Genomic DNA, 22,360 nt, shown 5'->3' with positions numbered 1-22,360 from the left:
CTCAACAGGTCTGTCATTTCAACACTTACAGGAAAAGCAGTCTTCGGGAGATAGAAGTTCAAATGACATCTCTCACCTTCCAGGAAAGGTAATGTAGGCTGAAGGTGTCTTAGTCATTTAATATTCACTATGGCAGAGGCAGACTGCCTCTAGCCTTGAGGTTTGGCACTGATTAAGGTACTCCTCATTCACGCTCCTTTTAATATTTCGCTATTTTGCATGCCTTGTCCCAGGTGAGTGCTGTAGTTGCTGTGCCTTTGGAGGAAAAATACGTACTCCAGCTTTTAGCGCTTAGACCCTGAGTGGAAGGTCTGTATCTATTCAAAACAGGGTTCAAACTATGAGTCCTGACTAGAAATAGGTACCTAGTTCCAATCCTCACCTTGTCATTTTGTACTGACAGGTGGAAGTGGCTTTCCCCTGAGCATGCACCCTTCTGTGCATGCCTTTTGTAGGTACTCTGCAAGTATGAGATGCAGGCAAGAGGAGCAGTGTGAATTCTGGCAGCAGCAGGATGTTTAACATTAGGGGGTGAATGGTTACATTCTCCTTGTAAACTGGCTTTTGTTCTGTCTTGCACAGTCACAAGGCATCTTCTGGAATGGCAAAACTGAATCCAAAAACTGGACGACAAAAATCTTAGTAGTCAGTCTCAATTTCTGATAGCTTACCTTTCTAGGTTCACTTTTCTTTCTTAGACTATGCAGTATTAGAAGTGTGTATGCGGTTGCTAACTTAGCAGCAGAATTCACATTTGCTTCCTTATATTCTTGTCCTAACTTAAACTGGCCTCCTTCTATTCCCATCTCCATAAAATGTATTTTTAAGTTCAGATATGACTGCATACCACTAAAAATCACCAAAAGCCAAATGGTTCTTTCTGGCCCACCAGCATACCTTGAGAGAAATGTGTAGGGTTAAAAGCGATGAAAACTGGAAGTTGCACAGATGGTGAGCAGTGCAGATGGCTGCGTTGCCCTCATCTCTGCCACTGCAGGTGTGGGGCAGGAGTCATTCTTTGAGCTCTCCGTGAACGAGACCAACAAAAAGTGAGGTTATGTCCATGGCAGCTGACACTGTAAATCAACACATCTCCAAAATCCCAGTGAGAATTATTCTCATTTGCAGAGCTACCTAGTAACTTCTGAAAAGGTGAATAGCTTTATTTTTGGTTTTGTGCATGCTAAGAATAAACTCCAGAATCACGCAAGCTTGAAAAGCTACAAAAAGGTTTTGTTTGTGGGTTTCCTCTATGTGACCCTGAGATTTAGATAAACATCTAAATTTACGAATACTTACATAAACTCAAAGCCTTCTGAGGTTTTGCCCTTTAGTAGGTCTCCTGTTCTTACGTTTTAATTCTTTAAGCAATTCCCAGTCTGACTGCAGAATTGTGGGAATCACATGGATTTCGGACAACAAAAGACATGAGAGACCAGTCATTTCTAACCACTTGCCTGTTTCGCAAGAAGGGCTGCTCCATCCATTTCTGCATTTGCACTCATCCGGTGACACACAGACCCCTCCGTTGTGACAGTGTCTGTTACACACCACTGGAAAATACGCAAAGGATCAAAACCTCTCATCGGTAACACCTATGCAGATCCTAAAGTTGCTCTATTACAGCAGGTAACTAATGGTATTAGTCCAATAAGTAAACTGAGAGATGAATCTGTCCCTTTCCTTGGTTTTCTTTCTCTATTAGAAGTCTAGCATCTAAAATTCTTTGCTTTTTAAGTATTCCAGCTACTCTGGTTCAGAGATAAAATTATATTCCTGTCAAGGGCAACCTGATATTTAAATAAGCAGCGAGGGCTCTAATAATGAAACTGCATGTTTCACCATTCAGCTAATATAGAAGGGTTTGAAGGCTGATTTTTTTTCCCAGATGTTCTATATATTGAACTTCTTTTGTAACTTGTATCACACAATAATGCAACTCCTAATAGGTATGGTTGTCTTTTTGTGTTCTCAAAATTAGTATTACTGCATTCACTCACACAACCTTGAATTTAATAAATGTTACTATAAATAACATAGAGGGTTTTGCTTGTTTGTTTGTTTTTCCAGAAGCACTTTTATGTAGAAAATGTTGATATAGATGTGCATATTTTTATATAATACAACTACGCTGCTGATAAATATATGCTCTGAAATAGTTTAGCTACTGTATTACTTCAATATATTATACTTTGATTTCCGTGCTCTATTCAACCATCATTTTAAGGGGAAAGATAGAAAAATAAAAAGGCTTTTTTTGTCTTCTAATTTTCTGCAAATTCAAACATGTAATGAGGAGAACAGCATGAACGAGTTCATACATACTTGTTTCACATCGAGGACCAACAAATCCATAAGCACAAGAACAAGTATTTTGAGATAGACAAGTTCCTCCATGTTCACATGGTGGGTCACAGTGCACTGCAAGAATAAAACACAAGAAAAAAAAATACACTTCAAATATTACATTCTGTGTGGTTATGAGCACAGCACTTGTTATGACTTTTCCCATACCATTTTATTAATCCAACAAGTAATTTGGCTACTGAGGAAAACACTGCAGGATAAAAGTAGGTATCACATTAGTAATACAGCACTAATGAGTAGCTATATAATATCTGCAAGGGAATGGTTTCAACATAATCATATTTAACTTCTGAGCATGCACATTTTTAAGTATGTACTTTTGAATTCTAAGGATGGATCAAGTACAAATGTACTTAATTACTAAAGACCTTGCCCATCCCTCTACAAATTTGCCTTGTGGATGTTCAGTAAGCCTTAACAGGTGTCAGAAGCTACACTAAAGCAGAGATGAAGTGTTTCTTCTGTTTAGAAAAGAGCTGTATGGGAATTTGTCAGAAAAATGATAAACATTTAAGCAACAATTTTAATGTTTAATAAGTAGCGGGAGGTCTGCAGACAAAGCAGCAAATTACATAATGATTTCTTGACATATTGCAATATGCAATGTCATTCTGTGGAAGAAAGAGGATCAGCAGTTGTACTGTGTAAAGCTGGAAAGTACTGCAGCTCCTGAAACAGGCTATTCGCTGAAGACACTTGTTTGTTTTTTAAATATCATTATGCGCCTAATGCCTTTATTGTGCAGGGAGCCTGGAAGGTTTAGCTTCTTAAATCTAGAAATCTAAGGTAGATACCTCACACCTGATGTCGTGAACACTTCTGTTTGTAGCCCTCTAATAAAAGGTAGTTTTGTATTCCAAACGCAGAGGAGGAGGAGAGAAGACCACTGAAGGTAGAAGACGACCACTGACACTTACTCAAAGAAGAAGCGCTGTGTGCAGGAGCAGAGCAAGGCATGTGTATCAGCTGGCTCGCGTGCCTTCAGAAAAAAAAAGCCACCTCACATAACAGAATGACAAATACCTTTCCTTGTGCTTGGGAAGTGAATACAAAGAAAAATGTTGTACTTTGGCACACTTTACTGGCAGGGTTTTGTCTTTTATAATGGATATGAAGCTAAGCAAGGTTATTCCAAGGAAAATGCAAAATGAAGCTAAAGAGATCTGAAACAAAGCATTTTTCATTTTAAGTATTGTTACAAGGGGGAAAAAAACCCTAATGTACCACATTGTGTTCTTAAAACTGGAAAATGGACTGTATAATTGGGAAGCTAAATGAAGGACAAATACTTGTGGCACAACATAATTTAACTGAAGTTCATGTGTTGAAGACCTCCTCACCTCTTGTGATTATTACCAAGCCTTCAGATAAAGTCATTGCATATGAACTTTGCCATCCAAAAAAGTAACAAAAGCCACCACACATTTTCCAATTGCAGTTAAAAAGACAAGCTCCAAGAAGGTACCTTTAAATAAACCATTTTGACACAAATAACGTTGAAGAAATGTATTTGGTATTAGATCTGGTCTTCAGGTACTTCAGTATTTACATTTCCTATCACTATACAGTTTTAACTGTGAAATTTTCAATGCTGCATTAAAATAACTTTAGGGTTTGACATGCCTGAGAACAGAAAACTCACTAGGTATAGTTTAGAACCATACTATACATGCTGAGAATGTCATTAGCCTAAATTTAGTTTTGATTTGATGGGCTATAAGGTTTAGACATTTGCAGTTCAGCATGTGTTTCACTGAAATATGCAGTGTACATCTGTGGGAAAAAAAGAATAATAATTTAAAAAGGACATTGTCTGGACAACTAAATAGATTTGATTTAGACCTATTTAAGCAGTTAGTGTTAAACTTTCCCAAAGTTTTTTTAATTCAGCAACCAGTAGCAGCTGTTGGAGCAGGTCAGAGGCTCAGGCAGCTGGGGATCCTCTGCTATTAGAGCGAACAGCAGGTAGCAGTCCGTGATGAAATGGAAAGTGAAAGAAAGGGAAAGAAATTGAAGCTGTTTTCAAAGAAATTTTTTATTCCTTTAAAATTGCAGTACTATATCTATAAGGCACCACTCGCGTTGGGGGGCTTGCGCTAGATCTCACTGAAGTCAACGACAGGCGCGGGGCTTTGAAAGGAGGGTGCCGACCCGTCCACTGCACACATGTCCATCCGAGACATCTCCATTCTTCTGGGCTTGGGTAAGCACAGGACTTGTTTATAAAGGGATTTCTTTGCAATTAGAAATTAACAGTAGGTAGAATTGGTTAATATTCTCTGCATGGAGACAGGGAAACACAAAACCTGGGAAAAATGTACCACTCTTTTTGAAGTATGTGAAAGGTGATTGCCTTTCCTGTAGGATGATGGTTGCATAAAGCCTCCAGATGCCTAAGTGCTGTGCCAAGCACAGTGACATTCAAACATATTATGCTTTATTTCAGTGTGTTTTGTATGTAGCACTTAAAGCGAATGTGTCCATTTGAATACAGTGCTTTCCATCTGGCCTTTACACATTTCGAGATGCATCTGAACTGTCAGAAAAGAACATGGTATTTTGGATATTAAAACATTTAGCTCTTATGGTGACATTTAATAGTAAAATGTTTAAAACTATTCTATTACTGGCAAATAGCAAAAGATAAAAACTGAACACTGGCTGCAATGTAAGAGTGAGAGTAATATTCACCTAAAAGACATTTCCCTCCATAATAGAAATATACTGTTTGTGTCAAATTCTTTTCCAAAACTTCTATCTTTCATCTTCTGAAATGAATATTTTTTTCCATAAACATTTGCTAAATTGTACAAAGGTATTGCAGTGCTTTATACTAAGCGGTTTTGGATGGTAGAAAATAACAGTAAAGAGGAAAACATTGCTGCAAATGGTCAATCTTGCTGTCAAATGTACGTATGTTTATGTTTATAATTTAAAATCTGGAGGTGAAAATGGAGAAGTCCATTATTGTTTTCTTTGAAAGGGCTTTTTGGGAAATATCCCAAAACTTCTTTTTGCCATTAAAATGAGATCGTGCACTTTTATAAGTTTCTCTATGATAACTTTGGGGGTACTCAAGAATACCAGATGCTGTGTTGTTTGCTCCATTTTTGATAACCTAATCAGCAAATGGCTTCCAGGACAAAGTTATTGATAACATCTCAACAGCGAGTAAACTCCCTGTGCTGTCCAGCACGTGAGGTCTTGGGCATGCACCACTAAAGCAAGGCTCAGAGATGTAAGAGCATTACCTGCAGTTTCATTTAAAAATTTGAAAACCAGTCACGTCAGGATGGACTTCACTGGAAGGAGCATAGTCTACCTTGTTTCATGCAATCATTGTACATTATTTATTTTCTTTCAAGATGCATTAATCTAATTTCCTAAATGCACAGATTAAGTTTGAATAAGCGCAGCACAAGGGAGGGAAAAAAAACAGAAAAGAAAGTTACCAGGTTATTGGTTTTCCTTTTGAAAAGTTGTGGACTGAAGCCTTTCTTTTGCAAGTAAGATACACAGATAAAGGAAATAAAGCGCAGGGTTAAAGCATGTAGTAGTGCAATTAAAATAACTCATATGCATATTTAAATAGTCCAGCAGTCCAGAGCCCAGTTATGAAATAAATACCCATCATAACAAATAGAAAATTAACAAGATTAACTTGTCTGAATAAATTGGGAGTACAAATGCAGACAACGGTTCTGGTTAGGTTGTACTAATGGCTTTTGTTTTGTGAAATGTCAGCTGAGTGCTCATCTGCAGTCAAAAAAAGCAAATAAAGTGTTAGGAATTGTTAAGGAATGAGCAGAGCACAAAATGCCAGACTTTATTATGGTCTGTATCCATGGTGAACTGCATCTTAAATACCATGTTCAGGTCTGATCCCCCAGCTCAGAAAAGATAAAGTGAAAGTGGAAAAGATGCAGAAAAAGGTGACAGGGATAACCAAAGTTATAGAAGAGCTTTTGTATGAACAACAAGTGAATAGATTAGGTCTGTGGGAAAGACATGACTTGGGGGGATAGGATAGAAAACTGCAAAATCAGACATGTCCAGACTGTTCAAAGGCATCACCTTGGCTTTTTGAAGCCTATGATCCATAACTTGCTGAAAGACTATTCTGGACAGTATCCCTGTATCTTTCCCATATACTGCCAGACATCTGCTGTTGGTAGCTACTGGAGATAGAGAGATAGAGGAAGGACTTTTGGTCTGGTATGGTACAGCTTTTTGGGTGTAAAAATGTTAGAACAGATGAACGTCAGCTACCTGATTATTTTTACTTCATTTCATCCAGCTGTTCATCCTCAGGTTGTAATATTTTCCCAATTACTCCATCTTTCCTGTTATTTTGAAAATTATTTGGTTTGAACAGTGGTTTTGTAATGTCAAGTCAATGCTGTGTTTTTAACTCTTGAGCAGAAAACATCCCTACTACTGTTTTAGACTTCCCTTTCCCTTAGCAAATACTGTGCAAAGCCTATAAAATAACCCAGAGCTTTACTGACTTAACATTTTTAAGAAAATCTTTCTAAAGTAGCAAGACTTTATTTTCCATAGGAATTCTGAGGAACTTTTATGACCATTAAAAAACTGGAAAGATACTAGTCCTTAACTATCACCTAATCCAAAATAGTTTTAAATAACTGTCTGTATTCTATGGAACTGAGTCTTTGACTTTTTAATTGTACAGTTTTAGCAACCAGACACTCCCTATCGAATGAACTTGCAGTTAGAGAAATAAAACCAAGGTTGACCAGAAATTTGGCTTAAATTCTTATCTTTCTTCAGTCTTCAGGTCTAGGTCTCTCAGAAAGAAGCACAACAATGATGCCCAAAGCAGAATTTTTTGTTAACTTCAACCCTGTTATCAAATGGAAAGGACATTTTCCACCTTAGGGTACCCTAAGGAGGTCAAGAACTACAACAGCTGCTCTCAGACATATGCACAGACCCTGGTGAATAAACTGAGCCCAGGGAAAAGACAACATTTGTTTCCTTGTCCAGTGGATACAGCATCTTTGAACGTGCAGGTCTGTGTTCCTGTTGTAGAGTGGGGAACAGAGGCAGGGTGATAAGTAATTGCTCTAAGGTGACTAACAACACTAGCAAATATTTCAGAGCATTAGCCTCAAATGTTACAAAGTGCTGCGCTACCTGTGCCACTTGTCATACAATAGACAAAATATCAGAAACATTCTGAAAACAATCCTCTTTGGACTAGTTATACGTTATTAAAGTGCTAGTTTTTTATTTGATTGGCATACTGAGCTGAAACATTTAAAGCTCTGTAAGTGTTATGACACTTCTGCAGTGAGCTTTGGCAGGTGATAGGTACTGTCCCGTAAAACTGCTAGGAGTGTACCATAGTAGGGCACTGCTTTTATGGTATATATCCTTGAAAAGGGCACTCAGAGTGGAAATTAGGTATTTAGTAACCTCTTTCATCAGCAGAGGAATTCTTGGCTAAATTTACTCCAAAAATGCTAGCGAGCATCTTCTGCAAGATAACATGCAGGAGAATCCAGTGGACTACAGTAGGCTTTATCTCCCCTACTTATTTTTTATTATTGCCTAGGTAATGCTGGCTATCTCCAAAATGCTACTCTGAAATGAAGTTTTTCAAGGCCTTGCCTGTTTAGCAGACTAGTCTTAACATTAGGCCACTAATAAATGGTGGTACTGCTTTTGTGCAGGAAGGTGAAAGAGCTCTACAAGCTGAGAACCTGGCCAGCTGTAGGAAAGAGCATGGGAGTGATGAGTAGAGCCTTGAGGAACTATTTCATCTCACCTCATCTGCAGAGTAAGTAGCTGCTGACAGAAGTAAAAGAATTAAGGATCTGTAATGCTTATTATGCAAAAGCAAGATGGGCAAAAGCAAGGTCCTACTTCTAAATGCAGATGACAAAGTTGTCGTTAGTGAAAGGAGTGATCTAAATGGAAATTGCTAAAAGCATCTGAACATATCTCAGTTTAGATGCCTGAATACAAGCCAAAACCACTGACATCCAGCTTTGTTCTTCTAAAAGAAGGTAGGAGGTTAGACCTGATGATCTTCAGAGGTGTCTTCCAGCCTGGACTCCTGTGACACTGTGATTCCCAAAGCAGGAAGACAGAGCAGAGGGAGAGGACTTCCAACTAAATCATAACAGGGAGACTGAGGGGTTTGTCCAAAGGGATAAGAATATTACAGATATAAAATGTGGTATGATTTACTTTAGAAAATAAATCCATATTCAGGATGCTGCTTATTTTTTCCCTACCAGTCCTCCAAGCCTGCTTTTGAATCTGCACAACTGGAAAAAAAAATTACATTCTGTCACAAGATAAGTATCACTCAGTAAAGTATTTATTATCTTGGAGTAATTTCAGATACTCTTATTAAATAAAGGTCACATGCCCTCAAGCTCCACAGGTATTAAAACTTGCTACCAACAGGCTGTTTCTTTTATCTCAGTGAATTATGATATCAAATAGGATGGTGAAAACTACCTATAGTGTCTGAGTCTGTCAACATTTTTGCTCACTTGCCATGGATGTTGCATCTAAGCCTGAAGATTTCTTAAATGTTTGTCTCATCTAAACTTTGACCACTTGCTCAATTTTGCTGCCTCCTCTTCTTAGAGGGTGCTACTGTTTTGAGGGAAGTTGGTACAATTGTGGTGGCATTCTGCCTTCACTAAGGGGAAATCATGCCTGACAAATTTGGTGGCCGCCTATGACAGGGTTAAAGTGTTGGTGGATAAGGGAAAAGCAATAGATGTCATCTACCTTGACTTGTGCAAAGCATTTGACACTGTCCTGCATGACATCCTTGTCTCTAAATTGGAGAGATGGATTTGACGGATGGAATGCTTGGTAGATAAGGAATTGGCTGGATGGTCGCACTCAAAGAGTTGCGGACAATGGCTTGATGTCCAAGTGGAGACCAGTGACGAGTGGTGTTCCACAGGGGTCGGTATTGGGACCAGTGATGTTTAACATCTTTGTCGGCGACATGGACAGTGGGATTGAGTGCACCCTCAGCAAGTTTGCCAATGACACCAAGCTGTGTGGTGCGGTTGACACGCTGGAGGGAAGGGATGCCATCCCAAAGGACCTTGACAGGTAGGTCTGTGTGAACCTCATGAAGTTCAACAAGGCCAAGTGCAAGGTCCTGCACATGGGTCAGGGCAATCCCAAGCACAAAACCAGGCTGGGAGATGGGTCGATTGAGAGTAACCCTGAGGAGAAGGACTTGCAGGTGTTGGGTGAAGAGAAGCTCAACAGGACCCAGCAATGCGTGCTTCCACCCCAGAAAGCCAACCGTATCCTGGGCTGCATCCAAAGAAGCATGACCAGCAGGTCGAGGAAGGTGGTTGTCCCCCTCTACTCCACTCTCATGAGACCCCACCTGGAGTACTGCGTTCAGCTCTGGGGCTCCCAACATAAGAAGGACACGGACCTGTTGGAGTGAGTCCAGAGGAGGGCCTTGAAGATGATCAGAGGGCTGGAGCACCTCTCCTATGAAGACAGGCTGAGAGAGTTGGGATTGCTTAGCCTGGAGAAGAGAAGGTTCCGGGGAGACCCTATAGCAGCCTTCCAGTACCTAAAGGGGGCCTACAGGAATGCAGGAGAGGGACTTTTTCCAAGGGCAGGTAGTGATAGGACAAGGGGTAATGGCTTTGAATTGAAAGAGGGTAGATTTAGGTTAGATGTGAGGAAGTTCTTCACTGTGAGGGCGGTGAGGCACTGGAACAGATTTCCCAGAGAACCTGTGGATGCCCCATCCCTGGCAGTGTTCAAAGCCAGGTTGGATGGGGCTTTGAGCAACCTGGTCTAGTGGAAGGTGTCCCTGCCCATGGCAGGGGGGTTGGAACTAGATGATCTTTAAGGTCCCTTCCAACCCAAACCATTCCATGATTCTGTGATTCTATGATTGTAAAGTGCTGACAGCTGAGGTTATGATAGGCCTTAATCTAAGGAATTAGCCTCATCTTTCAACTTCATCTGTCATGATGAATCAGCTGCATCTGATATGGGAAGAGACATCAATGGCCAGAGGTACAATGGGTGCTTTTCACATTTCGGGCCACGCTCCAGGGTGCTGCTCACAGGTGCGCAGAGGGGCTCGGGATGAAGCAGAAGCAGGGAGCAGACAGGCTTATTATTGAGTCAGGTGACACGGTCAGTGACAAGAGACAAATAAAGGATGTTTGTGTCTCATGTCATCAAGCCCTGAGACAGAGAATGATGCTGGTAATAAAGTATTTCATCCTAAGGACTCTCCAGAGAGATTTCAGTAATACCAGTAATTGAAGAAAACATCTCATCTTGTGAGACAGTAAAAGGCAGAGGTAGATTTATGTTTTAGGGACCGTACTGATGGGCATGCTAAATATACACAAAGCAGCCATATGCCCATATTTGTAAATATTCATATGTACATGGGCTAGGTCTTTGAGGGGAGGCCATTCTGTGGTCAAACTTGCTTTGGGCTTCTCAGCACTAGGAGCTACTTGGTACTTTTCCAGCTCCAGGTGTAAAACAGAGGTCAAAACCAGGGTCTTTTGTGCCAAGTAACCCTAAGACCTTTAGAAGGGGCATTTCAGAAATGTGCAAACAAACAAAAAATATAGCACCCAAGAGTATAGTAACCTTTTCTTATGCATTTTGTAATATATCTCCAGCACTGCTCAGAGGGCTGCAGTATTGCTGGGAGCTTTACACCCCCCCAAAGCCTTGCTTACAGCAAGGAATCCCTGCAAGGTCCTCCGCAGTGCATCACGGCTGAGACCCCCCTGCGCCTGTCTGCTCTGTGCGCAGAGCACGAGAAACCATATGTGAAGGAGAATGAAACAGATGATGCAAATACTTCTGCTTCGTGTAGTGAAAGGCCAATTAAGATATCAACCTATCAGAGGGATTTCAACAAAAGGTGTAATTAATGATAGCTAAGTCAGGAAATTAATTGTTTCAACAATGTGCATAATACTATTGTTTTATGGATGTATTCTAAACTGTCTAATAAATAATTCATATTGTGAAAACCCTTCTGGTGTTATACGTTTCAGATGACAAGTTCAGTTTTCTATTTAAGATATTAGACAGATATTTTAAAGTAATTTTTAAGGTAGTAGAACAATTAGTTTTCCCTAGAATGTGTGTTGTATAGAGAAATGGAATCAATTTTACTCTTTTCCACAGAAGTTTTATATGTTTTCAAATGTGATGACTTCAGTAGAATGAATCTGGCCTTAAGCAAGGGTAAGTGAGATTGTAATCTGTTCCTGGTTTCAGTAGATTAGATATTATCAAATAAATATGTCATTTTTGTAAGCAGAAAGAGCTTTTTCAAAGTTATAGAATGTTTGTCTATTATTTGGAAATATAATTGGCTTTGAAAACCAGAATGATCCCAGCTAGAAAAATCTCCAAATTTATAATAAAAATTAACTTTTACTTTGGAGAGTTATTAAATTTGAAGTTATAAAAGAATTTGAAAGAGGATTTTCCCCTTTACCTTCACATGTAATTCCATCACCGCTGTATCCACTGGGACAAGGCCCACATTTAAATCCTCCATCTTCGGCCACCTCGCACTGCACACCAGTAAAGCATGGCATATTAGCGCAGACGACTTTCTGATGCGTCCTACTGCTGTTTTTTGGAAGTTCCACATGATCCGTCGCTGTGTTGTATGCCTTTCTGTCTGCTGTGGTCTGTGCTGGAAACCTTGCTTGGGGAGCAGACCCTGCTGGGATGCTAGCGCTTTGGGGAGCTGTATCAAGAGAAGAGCCTATTAAATGGGAAGAGGAGGTGAGATGTGCTGCCAAAGGAGGTGCTCTCTGCTGCTCTGTTGGGAAATCTTGGGATGGTTTAGTCTTCAAGACTGCGACTTGACTGGGCCATTTCCTGGGAGAATAGCCATACTTGGAACGAGTTTGCTGAACAGCATGTGGCCTTGCAAAGAATGAACTTGTATTTGTGTTGGGACGAGAAGGAACACTCTGTGTTGTACCTGGTTTGTATTGTTTAAAATGGAGAGGGGTATGGGTTATCACACTGACAATTGTGGCTCTGGGGTCTGGCTCCTCGTGCAGAAGGAAAGTGTGTGTATCACCTCTTTTTTCAAGAAAAGATTGTTTCTCAGTTGCTGTAGACTCCATATCAGGTTTTTTTGCTGACAATGTCTGAACTTGGGAAGTCTTCCTTTTCATTGTAAGGGATGGAGTGTTAATGACTGTGGGGTTTCTTTCCAAAAAGTATGTAGTTTCTTGTCTTGGAATTTGAGTTTGGGAAAGAAGGGAATGTATGTTTCTTGAAGTCTTTAAAATATTTTCATGGTGAGAGCCTCTAGCATCTTCAATACTTCTTCCAGCAAAATCCACATGCCTTTGGGAAGATCTTGAAACTAGGGTAAAAGGAAGATGTATATTAGCCAAATTTGCTGGTCTAGAGTTTATAGACACCACAGTGAACATTTAGCTTATGAGCAAACAACAGAACATCAATTCTAGAAATAAAAGAGTTAATCTATCATATATGCTAAGGGCACATTTATGCTGACTGCCATAGAAACAACATGGTGTTATCTGCTATGGGTAACACCAACACTGGATGCACAGGGAATGGCAATACCGAAACTTACAGGGTGGCAGTTGATGAACTAGAGGAAATGTATTTATGCTGGCTTAACATTGAGCCTAAGGTAGTAAGCCTCAGTGAAGGTCAGGCATTATTCTTTGAGGTGCAGCACTGGGCTTACAGGGGTTAAACTGCAGATGGGGAAAAACAGTTGCCATGCTGTTTTATTAATTTTGGCTTACACTAGTCCATGAGGTTTTGGCACTGTGCTCCTTTCCATGGTGCACCCTACAGTTCTTGACCACCTGAGCTAATATTTGTTTTTTATTAACTGTCTACATTGCAGAATGTGCTGGGAAATGTTCTGCTAGACAGTACGTAACACAGAGACCTTGCATTCAAGCTCTTGCAGTCTAGAAGTAAGATGAGACATCGCATTTTTGGACAGAACGAGATTTGGGACAGATAGATATTGAAGATGGAGACATAAACAATGTTAAGATGGTCCTTGGCAAGATCGTGTCCTAGAGACACTCTAGTCCCATCCCACCAACGTATAACTATGTAATGCTTTTGTAGTCCTTATGGCAAAGGAAAGTTTTAGGAAAGCATTTAAAGGAGACAAATGGAAAAGCTTTGTTAATGCTGTGTACAGCTCCCTCCAGACGTGAGGGGCAGCATGTAAGAGAGACTGCTGGTTTGTAACTGTCACCCACTTTTTACAAAGCCAGCCACCTTTTCAGTTGTGTAAGGAGGGATGATAGATGGGGAAAGGGTAGTCTGTGAAGGGCCTTAAAAGTGGAGACGAGTAGTTTGAATCAATACTTTCAGGAAGATTAATGGCCATCTGCTGACTCTAATGAATGGAAGAAGCTATTTTTAACCTGTTCTGGCATACTCACTCCATAGGAAACGGAATATATTGGATTCTGAACAAAAACCCTCACTTGGTTCTAGGGTTAACCCCATGCAGGATGTATCTCTTCCTTTTAAATATAAATATTAATCACTTTCTTAAAACTCCTATTGATGTAGAAATTAGCCATAGTTAGCAAGGAAAGAGATTAAGATGCTTGGCAAAGATCAAAATGAAAGTGAGAGCATTGACTAGATCAAAGCAAATCCTGGCATACAAAGTTGTGTTTATGTGCTGTTAAACAGTGTCATTCTACTGGTGTCTGTTGAGTTTTTATTGCCCTGAAGTATAACATTTTGGAGTTTTACAATGGTACTGGATGAAGCTATGGACATCAGTAGGCAAATACATCGTATTTAGTAGAGCAGTAGGTAAATACATGGATTTTACTGTCCGAAGTAAGGCTGATGAATGATGAGGTACACAGAAGAAAAGAGATGGTGAAGCTGGGAAAACATCAACAAAAAGAGCATGAGAGGATAGGAGAAGCCAAAGGATTTTTAAAAATGAATGAAAGATGATAGAAATATCCCCATAGAAAATTATCAGTAATAGATGGTCATTACTGCCTTTAGAAAATTCGATCCAGGGACCAGAAATCAACAGGAATGACAGTGAAGGGCTGAATGACCTCTCTGACAAATGTCAAAAAAGCGCCATGATTATAGCTTTGAGCTCCTTCCACTGTGTCATAATTAAATGGGTTTTCCTCCTAACTAAATTTTAGTAACTAGTAAGGCGATCAGACTGACTACCTGAGAAAGGGAAATCTTTTATTTCTTTATCAGATATACAGGTGATATACCCATCCCACAGATAAACTTCAGCCTTCTCTGTAAGGGGGAGCATACTGTTGGAGTGTATCTATGATAATGCAATTTTTACATCTCAGAAAATACTACCAATGAAGAGCAGTGATACATTTTGGTTGGTTGTTCATTATGGTATATACCAATCAAGGTTCCTCACACACTCTGCAGAGACCACTAAACTTCATAAGATGTTGGTGTCATTCAAATGTGGCTACTAGAGTGTCCTCTCACCTTTTGTTATCTCAGATTTTTACTTATAGTGATACTGTTCAATTTGGTTAGGCTTACAATAGATTTTTGCGGGAATACCTGAAAATTTCTTTCTGCAGTCTTCCAGATATCTAAATAAGCTAAAACAAAGAAGTATACCAAAAGATTGCAGACTCAGTTGTCTGTAGTCAGCAGCTTTCTCAAATCATGTATTACTTCAATTTATTTTCCTTGCAGCTGATCAATATCTTCAAATGTATAACCTATTATCAATGCAGAACTGTGATTGCGTGAATCTGGTTTTCTCTGTGATGCTACTGTATGATTACATATTGGACTGGATGAAAATAACAAAAAAATGACAAGGCAAAGTTCTCAAGGTTATATGACGGTACAAAAATACATTTTCACTACCTGTCAGTATTTCTGCCTGTACTAACGGGGAAACGTGCAGCAGTGGAACAACTGAGTTTGTTTTTCATAGAGGTAGATAAGAGACCAAGAACCTGCTGCTTTGCTCCAGTTGTGCATGGCAGCAGCTCCATGCGTATAAATGGAGTTACACCACTTTAAGTAAGTGCAGTGCAACGCCAGGACGGATCAGGCCCCGAGAAGATAGATTCCTTTGTTGTCCCCCTGTCTGGGGAAGATGAGAACAAGGGTGACAGAGGGCAAATTTCTGAGACAGAAGTTTAATGTCCCTCATCCAACTCAACACCAGGACACTTTCTATCTATGTGGTGCAGGAGTTGTCCCACGAGAAGCCCCCAGCCTTTGGTTCACCCAGGGTTTCAGATATTTTGTGCCACTCGCACTAAGCTCATAAATCAGAATTGTCATAACCAGTCTCTGGTTCATGTTTGCCAATGCCATCATGCTGTTGTTAAGGCACAGCAAATTCTGATTTCTTCTCTCACTTGAATTGTGTTTTATAGTGAACTACTAGAAATCTGTAGTTGAAGATGATCATGTTCATTCTGAAGGTAATAAAATGACTATATAAGCTAGTGAAAACAGCAGCTCACAAACAGAGAAGATATTTGATAGTCTCTTAAAGCCAGGGTGAGATATCAACACTCTGAAACATGGAAAAGAAATCTAATATATTTTCTCTCTTCTGAGTTTCTGAGGTTTTGTTTGTTTGTTTGTTTGTTTGTTTTGTGAGGTTTGGGGTTTTTTTTTGCATTTACAAGCTTTCAGAAAAAGGCCACATCCAGGCTTGACTTAAGAGAAATCACATTGCCTTCTGACCCCAACCATTTCTGTTCCCAGAGAAGCAGCACACATTTCATACTCTGCCTGGGACATGGTGGACCAGGCTGGTTACCATATTCCTCTGTGCTGTTCACCCAAGTCTTTGCTGGTCTTAGACTTACGCACCTCCACACCTTTCTTCCCAAGCCATGTGCCTTGGAGGCAGCCCCATCCTGACCTACAACTAGCAGCTGACACCTCAAACATTTGTTTAAGCTTCTTGTAGACATGAGTATTTGTTACCTTTTCATTGCCATGCTTCTCTTTTTGCAGCTATTAGAGTTAGAAACGTACATTTTGTTTTTTAAATTAAGTGTAACTTTTTTATGTAATGACATAAGGGAGACACTATAAGCATTGCCATGTAGTCTCAAGTGCTGCTCTCTCCTTTAATCTAATAAAATGCCCCAAACCAGTCTACCTTTGAGGTGGAGACTGGCTCCTTCTCCTTAGCAAGATCATCTGGCTGTGGTCTCTTCTGCCTTTCAGTTCAGAGGATTGTGGACACCTTTAATTCTGATCAGGTTACAACTATTTCAGAATTCTGTGAATAGTTTAAGAATTCATTATTAACACAATTCAATAAATTTACAATTTGTGTAGTTTTAGAGCTATTAACATTTAGTAGTACATGCTGTCTAGAGCATTTCTTATTCAGAAGAATGTCGACAGAGAAATGCTCTTCTGACATATTACACTATGTGGGTCATCATTTAAAATTTGAAACATCTACCAGCACATAAATCCTATTTAAAATGTCAAGAGAGAACAGAAAAATTACACTGGTCTAAGAAGTCTTGTTACCAGAGTATTAAGGATCATCCCATTTCTCTCTCTACTTTTCCACATTAATATTTCTTTCTGTATTTACTTGGTGAGAAGCAGAAACAGAGCAGCTGTCAATAGAAAGCTCTAGGGGAATTCTGGTTTTCCATTAATTCTTAATCCGCTGTTTTATTTGATTAAGTTCTGGCATAACTTTCTTCTCTAGTCAGAGTGTGTTTAATTCCAAAATCTTCTGTTTAGCCATCCAAGCGTACCCTAATATCTTCCCTCTCCCAGATATTTAGAAATACAGCTTTGATTCTCCCTTCCTTCCTCTTAAGTATCCAGAATTTCCCCACATTCAGATGCTGGCTGGACTTCCCAGTCACTGATGTTCCTTCTCTTACAATCACAAGCAGTAACTCCCAGAAGAAGTTCCTCAGCTCCTTTAAGTAAGTGAGATACAGCTTTGACTACCCATGTTTTACAAAGGGTGTACTTCCAGGATTATTTCTGTAGAAACAAAACCATTTTAAAGACTCGTTGAGATTGGGATATTATTATAAATTTAGATAGGAGCTTAAGTTTAGAGCTCATGACCCTTTACTTATTTTTTATGTTGAAAATTGAAGAGTCAAATGTAATGTAAAAGAGTTTAGGAGCACAGAACACACTGGAAGTAGGCACAGGCAAAAGTTAATCCCCACTTTGAAAAATGTGGAAATAGAGGATATGAGTAATAACTTTTATATAAGAGGTGCCCAGATCTGGAATTTGCAAGTCAGAAAATGACGTGGAGCTGCATGCGAGGCACTAGCAGTGCATAGGCAGAAAGAACGAACCAGCCAGGCTATTTAGCTTGTGCTGGCATACAGAGCGAGACAGCTTGTGGACCTAGTGTGCCTTACATCCAGACAGGTCAGCACGTGAACAAAGCAGCCGCACGACTCTCTATCCATCTGTACAGGTGCATTCAGTCTTAGCAAAATCTGTGTTCTCAAACTACCACTTCTGTGATGGGTAAATTTACTCACTTGTTGCTTTAATGATGAAATTAAAAGGTGAACATCTAGTTCACTGTCCCTGAGCTATGTTTCAGCCTGATAGCAAATGAGATTGTGTTGCTGATGTTGCTACCTGGTGAGCAATTTTCTTCCCCTTCACCTACCAAATTCATGAGCAATAGGGAATATTCTATGGAGTCTTCATCACTCAGCCGCTTCTGATTATAACTATCCCTTTGCTTCAGATTCTTTTGTTTGTCAAATGTGCCTGCAGCTGCACATACACAATTCTGTAACACTGTTCATAATTTGCAACACAAATTTGTTTTGTATGTATGAAACACAAAATCATTCTGCTCTAACACAATGTTTTTTGTGGAGGAGAAAACCTGGGATCTTCAGCCAGCTCACTCACTAAACTTTGTTTACGAATCCCTGTATTCAGAGTAAAAGATTCCCACAAATGGAATGGGATCTAGACTCTGCCATCAAGGAGGTCCTTCTCCAGTTCTGGGTTGTTGAAATCTTATGTGAGTATATGAGAATATATTACCTCAAGAAGAGATAGTGTGTTTGGTTATGTGGCATTAAAGGGCTTTGGTATTTGTTTGCATCACTGTACAGTTCATTTGCCTCTAGGTTTTCAGAATATACTTGACATCTCAATTCATTAACTGATGTATTTAAAGAAAATGGGGGTTCTGAGATGCTCAGTCAGGAAGCAAACAGTTCATGAACATAGAAATGATATTACCAACTATATGTTGGAGAACATTTTCAGTCTTATCTATGTCAAGGAATACATAAAGATAATCTCTTTCATACTCAACAAATACCAAGCCGATACCTTAGAACGATTTTGCTTAGGTGTAGCCCTTTCCTTATACAAAATATTTTTTCTATTCATAAAACTTTTTCAGTAGAAAGCATTGTAATTTAGAGATTAAGAGAAACAAAAAACCTAAAGAGTTGGGGCAGTAATACTGCCTTAGTTTATATTCATTTAAGCCAGATCTCTCCATAGAATTTAAATTATTGTCTCCTTTTTAGGTGTCCTGAGTAGATAATAGTAGTATCAGGCTATAAACTGAATTTCTAGAATGACGCTCAAGTCTGAAAGTAATGAAACAGTTTTAAATATGAAACATCCTAATACATAACACTTTCATGTAATATATGTGTATCTGCATTCCAAGAAGGTATCCATCAGCTGTTGGTTAGTAAGATTCTTGGGACAAGACATCATATGCAGGCAAAGTGCAAGAACAGTGCAAGAAGGTGATGAACACAATGATAGCTGTACAGAAAAATGGGCCTTTGAGGAAAATAATGCATTTTGTGCACTTTGTTTGCAGACTGTTTGTTGGTTCTTTTTTTTTTTTTTTTTTTACCTTTTGTGATGTTTTCTGTAAGTTTTCAATAAAAATTTTAACATCAGGGTCACCAGAGACAGTGTTTTTTAAAAATGGTGTAAGAATTACTGATTGCAAAGATATGAGCATGCTCCCCAAACAGAGGCTTTTTTCCTCTCTATCAATATTTTTCTTTATCAGTATCTTTTTTGGATTGTATATGGAGATTTATAAACCAGCTATGTTTTTACAAACAAACAATGTTTTATCAAACACCTCTCTGACCTTCCAGTTTATTTCAAGATTTAATTGAAAAGTTCTCTCCTAGGGGTTGGAAAAATTAAATGTTTTATGTGCTCTCACCCTTTGCACAGGAGCCTTGGTCCTCTTGCTCCTTTGTTACTAGATCTCTTTCCGTGCTCTTTACATTCCTTGGGTCTAACCCATTCTCTGCTGCAGTTTTTAGAAGTGCTTTTCCTGTGCTTTTCTCTGAATATCCAGCTAACAAAACAGGAAGCGAAAGAGAAGTACAGTTGTGTTTCAAAACACCATGCATCACCCACTTAACCCCCTCGTAACTGTTTTATTCTCATTTCTTTCATTATCCCTTGTCCCTCTTTCAGATCTGAACTTTTACCTCTCCTCTTTGTGTTCTACCTTCTCCAATTATTTGAGTCTGCAACTGTATTATTTCAGCAGCTACAAAGACAGTATTAAGATAGAGTTCATAAAACTAAATTATATTTTCTATTCAGGAATTGGCAGTATATTTTACTTCTCAGCACTGTGAGAGATAGAAAAATTAACAGAAACTGTGTTCTTATCTGATGATGCCTCATGGGCCTTCAGACTCTCTTGTGGCTTGAACAGGTTGATAGGTATATACAAAATAGGCTAAATCAAGACAGATCATCTCTGAAGCATCCCTATCTAATTCTCTGAAACATCTATGTAGAATCCTTTAGAACTGTAATAATAGATTAGAATGAAAGTTCATAACATTTCTTCAAAAGAAAATCCATAATATTTCTTCAAAGAAAAAATAGCTTAAATTTGAATATTTTACTGAAATTCTCCTTTTATTCAATTCAAGAAGTAAATGGTCTAAAACTATAATTATGTTGTTTTGGGCTGTAAACACATAAAAATGAGTTACTTTACATATAAAAGCCAAGAAACAATCTGAACTATGCCTTGCTGGAGACCAGTAATGAATGTATTTTAATGCCATATAAGCACATATAAATACCCTCAGTAAAATCATGCTTTTATGGAATTCTCCACAATTTCAACTGATTAGGTTGACAACTATCTATAGTTTCTTTCTAATATAGAAAACAAAAAGCAAGGAATTTCAATAATAAGTTTCCAGATGGTATGCTACAAAAGTTCTTAGTCAGTTCTGCTAATTTGTATCTAGTTTAACCAAATGGGTTTTCACTGTTGCCAACAGGTTAGCTATGATAAACAGTGTGTCCATTTAGCTGTGCATAAAGACTATGAACAATGTGCATTGAACCTATGTTGCAGTTCAGAAGAGAGGTTGGCATCCCTAAGTCCAAGCTAAGCAGCGTTAGTGCAGAATTTGAAGCTTATCTTTCAACTGAACAGCATATTCTGTTAACACAACAGTGCCTGAAGCATGGTTAGTTAACTATAGCTCGCGGCTAACGTAGGTGTCATCAGCTCTTGACAAAACTTACTGCCCTTTGAATTCCATGGTGGCATGTTGGGGACATGCTCTCATATCGTGAGACTTGCCTTTATAATATTCGTAGTTCTCTTTGAAAGTATTAGGATGAGCAAGTAGAGACATTTGATAGTGGCACTTCAACTACCAGCAGTGTTGTGCTTAGTCTTTTCCTCTCTTAGGCTCTGAGGATGTATTATGGACATTATTGTTTTTAATGGAGCAAGAATTTTGAAGCGAGCCAAGGTCACTTAGGGATTCAACATTGTCACATAAATAGCTATGTAGAAGATAATAGATCCCCTTTTTTTGTTTGCATTAAAACAAATATAAAGGGGAAGTTATGAACTGACCAGAGGCATTTGGGGGAGAAGGAAGGAAGAAGACTTAAGGATTACCTTTCCTGTGAGGTACTACATTAGCTCAAGAAGAATTTAAAATTTCATAAACCAATAGCTTGATTCAAATCTGAGATTTTTAAGGCAATATTCTATCAGTACTGTAAAAAACGTGTCTTAACATGGAGAAACTCTTAGCAAGAACTGTTACTTTTTAGTAATATAAAAGATTTTTCAGCTGTTCCACCACTTATAGACCAGAGACCTCTGGTGATGCTCTCCAGTGTACGGTTCTACCCCTGTGTCCTGTAGAAATTAAACCAAAGTGAACCAAAAGTCTTTAGGGTTTTTATCATAATATATGAAATAAATTCTCTTTGAGAAATCAAAGGTTGGACCAAATGATCTTTTGAGGCCCCTTCCAACCTGGGCTATTCTATGATTCTATGAAATCCTTAATCTAATAAATTATCAGCATGAGAGATCATTTTCTCCTGCTTCCCAGAGGATCAGTTGTCTTGTGTTAGCTATAGGCTGTTGCTGTGTCCCTTCAGAAATGAACTAGCTCTATATATGTGCTGTGTAATTTGGGGGGGGGAAAATTCCCATGGTTTGGCAGTGAGTATCACTTGATTCTGCAAGCAAGTCCAGTGAAGGGAGTGCCACTACATCTGCAAGTACCTGTTCATCAACAACAGCAAGATGTTAAGGAGCCAGTCCTAAATTTGTCCTGAGCAATGACGAGTGTGTATCTCACATCTATTTTTACCCCCCCTGTACTGTACTGTGCTTTGCATTGCGTATGAATCCTTTTTCTTCAACTCCTGCTTTGCTTTTGCACTTAATGGCAAAACTCTTGTGTTGCTTTAATGGTGCCAGCATATTGGTCCAGTGTGAGTTACTTACAGATTTAAAGGGTTTCTAAGTGCCTTTAAGAAAAGAGCAATCTTATCAAATTTGTGGAAACAGGGTTGGCTCTCTTTAAAAGCTGTGTGCTCTTATAGCTAGATGATTAAATGAGCTTGGAAATTTTAAGAGAAGATAATCTTGCTCTCTGTTCTGTCAGTGTAAAAAACTACAGGGCCT

At 39.0% G+C, this 22,360-nt stretch overlaps 1 protein-coding gene and 1 long non-coding RNA gene across 6 annotated transcripts in view; one reads left to right on the top strand and one right to left on the bottom strand.

The window, feature by feature from the left end:
* Nucleotides 1–22,360, bottom strand: part of LOC104324052 (von Willebrand factor D and EGF domain-containing protein) — a 190,416-nt gene that overhangs the window by 37,851 nt on the left and 130,205 nt on the right. For all 5 annotated transcript variants that reach the window (XM_069780772.1, XM_069780769.1, XM_069780771.1 and 2 more), the window contains 3 exons: nt 11,870–12,760; nt 2,326–2,421; nt 1,458–1,553 (listed from right to left, as the gene is read on the bottom strand). In XM_069780772.1, coding sequence (XP_069636873.1) covers nt 1,458–1,553; nt 2,326–2,421; nt 11,870–12,760 — 1,083 coding nt within the window. The remainder of the gene's footprint in view (nt 1–1,457; nt 1,554–2,325; nt 2,422–11,869; nt 12,761–22,360) is intronic.
* LOC138685036 (uncharacterized) overlaps nt 1–22,360 on the top strand; it is a 151,425-nt gene that overhangs the window by 118,047 nt on the left and 11,018 nt on the right. The gene's annotated exons all lie outside the window — the stretch shown is intronic.

This window comes from Haliaeetus albicilla, chromosome 4 (assembly GCF_947461875.1).
Source record: "Haliaeetus albicilla chromosome 4, bHalAlb1.1, whole genome shotgun sequence".
Classification (NCBI taxonomy): domain Eukaryota; kingdom Metazoa; phylum Chordata; class Aves; order Accipitriformes; family Accipitridae; genus Haliaeetus; species Haliaeetus albicilla.
The sequence above is the reverse complement of the archived record's forward strand: the minus strand, read 5'-3'. Positions and strand labels throughout refer to the sequence as shown.